The sequence below is a fragment of the Bactrocera neohumeralis genome, chromosome 2 (genome assembly GCF_024586455.1).
Source record: "Bactrocera neohumeralis isolate Rockhampton chromosome 2, APGP_CSIRO_Bneo_wtdbg2-racon-allhic-juicebox.fasta_v2, whole genome shotgun sequence".
Classification (NCBI taxonomy): Eukaryota; Metazoa; Arthropoda; class Insecta; order Diptera; family Tephritidae; genus Bactrocera; species Bactrocera neohumeralis.
The window spans coordinates 12,798,608-12,809,059 of NC_065919.1; the positions used below are offsets into that span (position 1 = coordinate 12,798,608).

General features: G+C 37.3%; 2 protein-coding genes across 9 annotated transcripts in view; both read left to right on the forward strand.

Moving 5' to 3' along the window:
- Positions 1-7,021, forward strand: part of LOC126762974 (trithorax group protein osa) — a 97,621-nt gene extending 90,600 nt beyond the window's left edge. For all 8 annotated transcript variants that reach the window (XM_050480087.1, XM_050480141.1, XM_050480107.1 and 5 more), the window contains one exon: positions 11-7,021. In XM_050480087.1, coding sequence (XP_050336044.1) covers positions 11-3,966 — 3,956 coding nt within the window. In that variant the 3' untranslated portion in view covers positions 3,967-7,021. The remainder of the gene's footprint in view (positions 1-10) is intronic.
- Positions 3,970-4,299, forward strand: LOC126751073 (forkhead box protein B2-like). Its single transcript, XM_050461000.1, has one exon. The coding sequence runs from the start codon at positions 3,970-3,972 to the stop codon at positions 4,297-4,299; it is 330 nt and encodes a 109-aa protein (XP_050316957.1).
- Positions 7,022-10,452: the final 3,431 nt, after the last annotated feature.

The window sequence follows — 10,452 nt, forward strand, 5'->3', positions numbered from 1 at the left end:
TAATAAATAGGGGGTTGGAGCGGTTCAACTCAATACCGTGGGCAATATCCTTCTGCACCCTCGCCACAAGGTTGGGGTAGTGCACCACCACGCACAGCCGCACCGCCTGGTGGCGGTCCACTAGGACCTCCAAATCAACAGTCATCTGCCGCAGTGCAATGGGAACAGCATCGTTATGGCCCCCAACAGCCTCCACCTCCGCCACAACAGCAGCCACCATACCAACAACAAGGTCAGCAGCAACAGCCACCACCACCACAGTGGGCACAAATGGCAGGCACTGCACAGCCACCACCCCAAGCGAGCGCACCTGGCACAGCGTTGAGGCCATCTAGCGGAGGTCCACAGCAGCCACCACAACAACGGCCCGGTATGCCACCACCACCCGCCCAGCAACTGCCTGTTGGCCCGACGTCCAGTCAAAACATGACAAAGCCACCTTTTGTGATGCCACCGCCACCTCAAGTTGGCGGCACAGGTTCTCCTACTTGCGGTCCACCACCATCTATAGCACCACCCAGCACAGTTAATGCGATGCCGTCAGTTATGGGCGCGCCTGTTGCTGGTGTGTCCAAGCCACCGGTCTCCGCCGTAAACGCTGTACCACAAGTCGGCTCTCCCGGCCTACCACAATTACCAGCACAACAGCAGCCCCTGCAAGCTCAGCCACAGCAACAGTTTCCAACTCCTGCTGGTACCCAGATCATTAAAAAGGAGATTATTTTTCCGACGGATAGCGTTGAAGCCACCACACCCGTGTTGTATAGACGCAAACGTTTGGCTAAAACCGATGTTTGTCCGGTGGATCCATGGCGCATATTTATGGCAATGCGCTCCGGTCTATTAACAGAGTGCACCTGGGCGTTAGATGTATTAAATGTGTTGCTCTTCGATGACACAACGGTACAGTACTTTGGGCTGGCGCACTTGCCTGGCCTGTTAACTCTCCTTTTGGAGCACTTCCAAAAGAATCTCGCAGAGATGTTCAACGATAGCGACACGGACGTTGATCATCATAGGGGCGGCAGTCGAAATGCACGTATAGTACAAATCTACAACCGCAAACAAAAACATCAACAACATGGCATCAACGAAGTCGTCGAGTGTAACAACGATTACGACAAATACAAGTCGTTTCAAATGTCAATAGTCGATGATGAAGATGAGGGCATTGATTTAGGCCAGATACGTGTGCTACCAAATCCTGAAGAGAGAATAATGTTGCTTTCGCACACACCCAACTACACAATGATGTCGCGTAAGGGCTTGCCAGTACGTCTGCAACCGGCGGAAGAAGATATTTTCGTATCGAACAGACAGAAGGACTGGGACTCGGAGGAGGAGCCCATCTATGAGCAGACAAATGTGACTGAACCCACTGGTTGGAGTTGGACGTATGGTTTTGCGGATCGCAATGCCAAAGATGGCATTATCGACGTGTTCAAGTCGGAAATTATAAACATTCCATTCGCACGTTTCATACGTGGCAGCAACGAAAAGAGCTGTAGTAACAGTATAGGTGCGACCAAGTCGTCAATGAAAACTAATGCAGAAGATGCGAATAATGCTGGAACCTGCGAAACAAGCAGTAAAATTGTGAAAAGCGAGCAAACGGAAGACGGAAGCTGCCCAGAGGATAGTAGAGTGGAGCATGCGTTTAACAAAAAGCGACGATTATTCAACAACAGCAACAGTAATAACAGCAGCAAATACGGTGGCTGCGATGGTAGCGGTGCAAAGAGATCTAAATTGAATGACGATGAAATTGCATTTGCGCAACCTGGTCTCATCAAAAAGGAACCCTCAGACGCTGCGCTCGTAGAGAATTCATCAACAGCAACTGATAGCGACTGCCGCGAGGTCGATATGGAAATTGAGTTACTGCCCCAACAACGTCTAGGTAATTGCGGCGGTGCTAGCGTGCCGAAAAACTTTGATCCAATATCGACAGTGCGAGATGCAGCACAGGTGTTGCAGCGACGGCGTGCATCTACGGTAGAAGAAGAGTGCTATACACGTGACGAAGCCAGTCTTTACCTAGTTAGTGAGTGTCAAGATGCGCTGGCGCGTCGCTGTATCTGCCTATCAAACATCTTCCGCAACCTGACATTTGTGCCCGGCAACGAAACTCTCTTAGCTAAATCGCGCCGCTTCCTCGCTATCCTTGGTCGCTTGCTGCTGCTCAACCACGAACACTTACAGCGAACGCCAAAAACGCGTAATTATGATCGCGAGGAGGACACTGATTTTTCAGATTCATGTAGTTCACTACAGGGAGAACGCGAATGGTGGTGGGATTATCTAGTTCACATACGCGAAAATATGCTCGTCGCCTTGGCGAATATTGCCGGCCATTTAGAATTGTCACGCTACGATGAACTCATCGCACGGCCACTGATCGACGGCCTCCTGCATTGGGCTGTGTGTCCAAGTGCGCATGGTCAAGATCCATTCCCATCTTGTGGTCCAAATTCTGCGCTTTCGCCGCAACGGCTAGCGCTCGAAGCACTCTGTAAACTTTGCGTTACAGATGCCAATGTCGATCTCGTTATAGCAACACCACCGCATTCAAGGCTGGAAAAGTTATGCGCCGTGTTGACACGTCACCTGTGTCGCAATGAGGATCAAGTATTGCGGGAGTTTTCCGTTAATCTGCTGCATTATTTAGCCGCTGCGGATAGTGCTATGGCACGAACAGTGGCGTTACAATCTCCTTGTATCTCATATCTTGTGGCGTTCATCGAACAAGCAGAGCAAACAGCTTTAGGCGTGGCCAACCAGCACGGAATCAACTATCTGCGCGAAAATCCCGACTCGATGGGAACTAGTTTGGACATGCTACGACGTGCTGCCGGCACGTTACTACATCTGGCCAAACATCCGGACAACCGATCGCTATTCATGCACCAAGAACAACGTCTGCTCGGTTTGGTGATGTCAAATATACTCGACCAACAGGTAGCACTGATTATATCCCGTGTATTATTTCAAGTTTCGCGTGGCACTGGTGTAGGGGGACCGTCGATGATGCCGTCACTGGAATATCGCTTCCAACAACGGCAAACTGAGGAGAAAATCACCGCAGGCGAAAAGCACAACGCTTCCGGTAGTATTGGCAGCAATGATGTAAAAGTGGAAAATAAAGTGGAAACAGCATCGACTGCCGCTACAGTAACAACAAATCCGCCACAATCTGCGGCAAATGCGGCAACAGCACACACCACACCTCATGTAGTAATAAGCGATATTAAAAGTGAGGAACTACCAGCAACTGCCAACGACTTGAACGATGCCAGCACCATCAACGCAAATGGTAACAACAGCACCAGCAGTGCGAGCAACCACAACACCAGCGACAATAGCAACGATCCAGCGTTCACGCACAAGTTGCCAGCAGCAGCATCTACGCCTACAGTGATGAGCAAGTCTCAAAACGCTTGTACCACTGTCGATGATAATAGTAATAGTAGTAACGCTCTGGCGCCCGCAGCGGCTTTGTTGAACGATGTCAGCAATAGCAGTACCAACAGTAACAGCTGCGGCACAGTAAGCAGTAACAGCAATAGTAACAGTATAAGCAGCGGCAACAACAACACCAACAGCAATATGCACATAAAAAATGCGATTGAGAACGCCAACGTGAATGCGCTAGGAGCAATGGCTCCTATGCTGGCCAGCAGTGAAACGAGTCATTTGCAGCCAAATCTGCTGAGCAGTAATGGCAGTGGTAAGAATGTGATCAGCGCACCTATACCCACTATTAATGCAGCACCACTTACGAATACCAGCAACAACAATGGTAATGGGACGGACAGTCGAACCAATGCGCAGGCATCCGCAGCGTTAACGGGTGCGCCGACGCGATCGCCACCTCCGCCACCACCACCAACGGCAAACGCAGCAGCAGCCGCGGCACCATCCGCACCCACAGCTCCACCAGCAACTACAACAGCAGCAGTTGCGTAGTACATGACGATGTTGCCGACGTTAGCAGCTGTGCCGGCAGTGTCAGTGCAACAGCAGCAGCAGCAGCAGCAACAAGAACACTTGCATATACATGAACAACAGCATCTTGGTGTGGATCATCATCATCTACACCACCAGCAGCAACATCACTATGCCCAGCTGGATGGGCATTATCAACAGCAAACGGCGACGCCACCACCACCACCACCACAAACATCTCCGCAGCCACACTACCATCTGCCGCCATACCACTATCACTGGAGCAAGCAGCAATCACCTCTGCAGCCACCAACAGCACATCCTCAACCTCATCAGCCGGAAGATGCACACTAGATGTCTCTATAAGCGTGATTCGTCATTTATTACAACAGAACAACGTAGCATTCGTAGCGAAGTAGAACTAAGGTATAACGGTTATGACGTATATGAGCAAAGTCAATACAAAATGCGGAGATGACTTAGTTGTCACAGCGACGTTTAAGTAAAAAAAAAACATTTACCATCCTCGCGTCGCTGCATCTCTCTCCTCCTACAGTTGTATATGCCTAGAGGAAATAGCAAATAAATTAAATATATACATATATATGATAATGGTGATCAACCTTGTAGATATAGTAACATGAGTAGTTTTTAGTTTGTGTAAAGAAAAGTATGTCTCACTTTTTGTATTTTTATTATTATTAATATTATTTTTGTAATATTTTAAGATACTTCTAATTTCATACCTATGCTGGGATATAGAGTTAATAGAAAGAAATATCAAACAAACATTTGACAAAAACATAAACAAATATGCATTACTAACACATGACATAAAGCGACTTAAAGCAAGCTCTACGCTAATGCTAAAAGGAAAAGGAAAGTGGATTCAAGAGAACCAGACGTTATAACATAATGTATACAGAACCGTTGAAATCGAATAAAATTGCAAAGGCTTTCTTGTTGGAACGCATCCAAAGACCAACTATAGCGGTCCTGCATATCAAAAGCGCCGCGCTTTCGTTATAAAATATTTGCAAAATTTTTAATACATATTCGCAGTTTGTTTAGTGTTCGAATTATCAATTAATAGCAGCATTAATTTCGCTAAGGATGTACACATGTAAATAGCTCAAAATTATTGCTCTGACCCAAATCTAGTATTAAAAATCTATAATAATTGCATATTTTCGATAGGTTTCCTTTTTTTCGTTTTTTTTTTTTTTTTTTTTGTTAATTTTAATCGTTTCTCGTTTCTCTGCAATTTGTATTTCGAATCACACATGTGATTGGGCGAAAAATACCTTCGTATGCTGTCTCGCACTGCGCACTCCCCCACAATAAAATTATCAAATCTAAGAAGCGGCATTAACATAAAACTGCTCTAGTTAGGGAAGGAAACTAATTAATAACACAATATTTCCATTATTTAGTACAAAAATCTGAAAGTAACGGTATTAAGTGTGCACAGAACGCTACTAGCTAATGGTAATCTTCGCATGTCAATCAAAATAAGAAATTTAACATTGTTTTATCTTTTTTCATTTTTTTTCTATTATTTCTTTTTTATTTATTTTTTTTTTTTTTTGCACGTCTTGTTTCTGTTGTAAAATGTTTGTTATTGTCAACTAGAAAGTAAATTAATTTAAAATTTTAAATTGTCCATTTGAGGTACACTATTTTCTCTTAAACCTGTAAATATGGTTTCTAAAAATGTTTCTCTTCTTAATTTCGCTTACAAACTGTGGCCCAGTCACAATCCCATCATATGAACAAGCGCACATGCCCTAACGAAATATCTTATATGTATGTTACTGAGAGCAAATTAAAGATTATACAAAATGCATTTCCTCAATATTGAGAACCAATGCAATTTAGAAAATTAATTTCTTTCATATTTATTGATGCTATTTTTAAAATATGATTCGTGTATAAATAGTGTGCATATACATATATACATATAGTATATATATATATGCAAGTATTTTTTGCATATTAACGAGCAAATGGAACTCCACACAAAATGTGCATGTAACATAATAATAAAGGAATAAATCTACAAAAACAATGAAAAAGAAATGCAAATGTAAAACTGTGCTTAATATGCAACATAAATGATAGGAAGAAAATTAAGTTAATTTCTATAGCTATGTCTAGCTTTTAACTTATTAAATTATATACTACTGTAAAACTACTAAAAAATGTATTGCAACGCATAATGAGAGTAAACGATGAAAATAACAAAAACAAAACACTGCAATTTCAGCATTAAAAAAATTATCCATATATATGAAAAATGCTTAAAAAATTAACCATAAAACAATTAATGTTAGATATGTATACAAGTAAATATATATAATTGTATATGTAGTAACGTACGTAGCTGTAAATCAATATTGCTTACAACTGATATAAATAAAACTAATATTAAATATTAATTGGATTTAAAAAAAAACTGAAATGAAATCGGAAACGGAAACGGAAGCGTGATAGACGGTGTATAGTGTGTGGTCTAGTGCAATCAGCTTGCAAAATAAAAACATATACATATATATATACATAAATGTGAAAACGGTAGATTGACAATTGCGGACGTGCGCTATTTGATTATACCGACACAAACTTACCAGAACTTTCATTATTAGGCTTAGTACAAGCGCAATTCGTTGGAGACTTTCATGTTGAATGAAAAGTGACTATTATTTGAGGGCTTTAGCTGTTTCATCGATCCAATGCGTCAAGTTGCTACAAACTCAACAGCATAAATACGTTAAGGCGGGATTTAAACAAATAAAACGGCTAGCGTTAACATTGAATTTAAGTGGGTAGATTGTTGTTGTAAATGATAACTGTCGGTGGCTTAGTTTATAATATTTAAGATACATATGTACATACCATACATACAAACAAACGTAGGGAGTAAAACTACAAGCAAAAGAGCTGTTTGATTGAGTAAATGAACAAGAAAAATATGAACGCATGTAAGCGTGTAAGAAGCAGCAGCAGCTAAGCAACATAAACCTATAAGTTACCGAAGTACGCGCTTAAGAAAAATAAACGAAAACAAAAAAAAAAATATGATGTTATATAAAAATTGCAAATGAGAAAATAAATGAACTATGATATCAAGTAACTTATTAGTATTAATAATAAAATACAATAAAAGCATGAATGTGTTAGCATTAGTGAAAGGACTGCTGACTGCATACAGGTGTTGTTGGGTCAGTAGTTCATTGTGTTAGTAATACCTATGTGGATATATACAAACAAACAAGTAAGAAACATGTAATTCATGTAAAAAAGAACTACAACAACAAACAAAACAAAATACATATACTAATTCAACTAAATTTACTGGAACTAGAATTTGCGAATGGACGTATTTGTTGTTTAATGCACAAATATATATATATATAGTGCATACAAACTTACATAAATACAAAATATTAATAACTTCAACTTAATATAAAATTATAATTTAAAATAAAAGCTGTAAATGTAATGATTTATTGTCAATATTTTTTTTAATAATTTATATTTTAAGTTATAATTTGTAAATGTTTAGCAGTAACATATTAACTTACATACATAAACTACATGTATTGTAATACACAATAAAATTAAATGATTAAATGCAAAATACAAAATACAAAACAAAAAAAAAAACACGAATATTTATATACATTTAAAAGTACGTTTGATTAGTTATTGAGAAAATGGCGTGTAAAATCTTAACACAATAAACTACATACTTATGTGTAAAAAAAACTAATTTTCTTACACTCAAGCTCTACAGACATACATACATACCCAAATAGCTACCAAAAAAGACAACTCCCGTTATACGATACACATGTATGTGCACCAAAATAAAATTATAACTCGAATACATTAAAATATGTACATAAATCCATATAAGTGCGTGTGTGTTGTAAATACTTTTTTGTATGTACATATGGATTTATGATAGCGCGCAGCAGCCGCTGTATGTCATTCGTTTACGGAACAAACAACGAATGAAGTCTGATCCGTTTGCTGTACGAAGAGTTAGCAGATAGAAGTCTACACTCGTAATTGGAACCAACCCATATTTGTATTTTTTATTGATATTTTGAAAGTAATGTCTAACTAGATTTATGCTTTCTGCGTTGCTTCTTTGACGGACAATAACAACGGTTTTTGTTCGCTCGTTGAATGCAACAAATTGTTGGGGTAAAAACTCTTTTTTTACAATCAGAATAATTCTTTAAAATATTAAATAAATTCTTCTCTGAACATGGCGCGGAGTGAGTAAAAGAGGATGTCACTGAAAGATCTGCACTAATGTTGAAATATGTAAATGAATCTCTGTGCTGCACTATATTTCTTAAAAATAATTATTTTTTTTAACTATGATGATAATGATATGATACTATATGTCTAGTGTGGTTAGGGAGATGTATGAAATTGATTCGTCATAATTGCGTAATATATTTTTTTCATCATCTCAACATTTCTGTGTGGGCGTTTGGTACTCTGAATGGTAAGCTAAATTTTATTATATTTTCATTATTGACAGGTGTAACAAAGTACATAAATACAATTAAAAAGTCGATTTTGTTGTTTATTGTTTAAAAAATGGCATATGTTTTCTTAATACTTGAATTGAATTAAATAATTGTTTTCTACTTTTTACTTAATTTTATAATATGCATTTTATTTTACAGTGTTTTTTGATTTTTAAATTTTTTTAGTTATTTTTTTTTTTTGGACTAAGGCTCGATTTGATGCTAACCGCCTCGTGGAAACACTACCTAAAAAGTAGTAGCGTGGATGTGGTAACCGTTTATAAGTCGTGTTTTAATAATTAAAGAAATCAGCTGTAAAAATGTAAAGTATTAAAAACACTTACTTATAGTAATTATAAAACAAATTGAGTGTTAAAATGTTTGTATGTGTATTTTAAGAATATGTAATATAATAAATGTATAAAATGCATACGCAGATGTACACAATATATTTTTTATTAAAACACTTATTGAATTTAATTTATAATTGCGGCAACTTGGACGAAGTGCATAGATATTTATAACTTCTTCGAATTGTTAATTGATGACTATAAAGATTAAGGCGAGCGTAATAATATGCTTATGTAGCTGCATAAAAATTGATAAAAGGATATTATTGCATTTATATATTCGAATATGTTTATGAATATATGTAAATACATACATGCATACATGAATAAATATATGTACTTACGAATTACCTAAACAAATATAGGCATTTGCTGTGGATGTGCCTCCTGACAAGCCACAACCAAAAGTATACAAAGCAAATTAAAAGTTAAATTGCGCATACGATGAGACAACAATATTTATAGCACTATAACACAAAAATATAAAATTGAAAAATATATACACATTAATACTCATACACATATGAGTAAGAACCAATAATTACTTTTAGTTATTTCAATATAATTGATTGATGTATTTTGCATAAATAGAATATTGTTAGTTTGTAAATCTATAAGAAAAAAAAATAAATTTTAAATTAGATTATATAAAATAAGAAATATGAATTGGTAAGTCCAATACATTAGACAGACATATTCAACACTTGCTTGGAGAAGTACCTCCAATGGGCTTGATGTGAAAAGCTGAGCACTGGTCGTTATGGAGAAATATTCTCAAGTGGTGTGTAATTTAATGCAGATATAAAAAAAAAATAAATTACACAAACATTAAAAGCAGATTGAAGCCGAAGGAAATTTGACTAAATCAGATTGTGGCGATTGTATTTAGATGTAGTGGTTAGTGTTTTTAGTATTGTAATTGAATGTCACAGGAGAAAACACATGACAAAAGAAAATTTAACGAAAATTATGCTAATACATAATAATATTAAATTAAATAATTCACAAATCTTAATACATATATTCAAAATTCAAAATATGTAAACAAATAAATAAACAAAATATGCATTAACTGCTAAAAAACGAAACGCAGAAAGAATAATATTAATACAAATATTGTTAATAAAATTCGAGCATTCAAATACGAAGAAAATAAACAAAAATTTGAATGGTCTTAAAACTGAAATAAAAAAAACTATTAAGTATACTAAGTATTAACGAGAGTAAACTAAACGATTATTAAAAGATGCTGGCATACTAATAAGTGCAGGATATACATACATACTTAATTAAATTAATGAAAAGTAAAATTAAAAAATACTTAATAAACTTAATTATAAAATTACAAGAAAAAAATAATATTACAAAATAAATTTGTTATCATTTATTAAACACCAGAAAGAGGTAAAAGTAATTATATAATGAAACTTAAGCAGTATGAGCAACACCATATTTAAGGGATATATGTATACATTTAAATCCAGCTACACCTTTCTTAGATGCTTGGTCGAGCGATATTTTCCGGGCAATGCAGGGTTCTCTGAGAGATCAGTTGCTTCGAACAGTTTTTAAATATTTGGGCGTTTTTATGACAGGGAGACCCTCGAGGA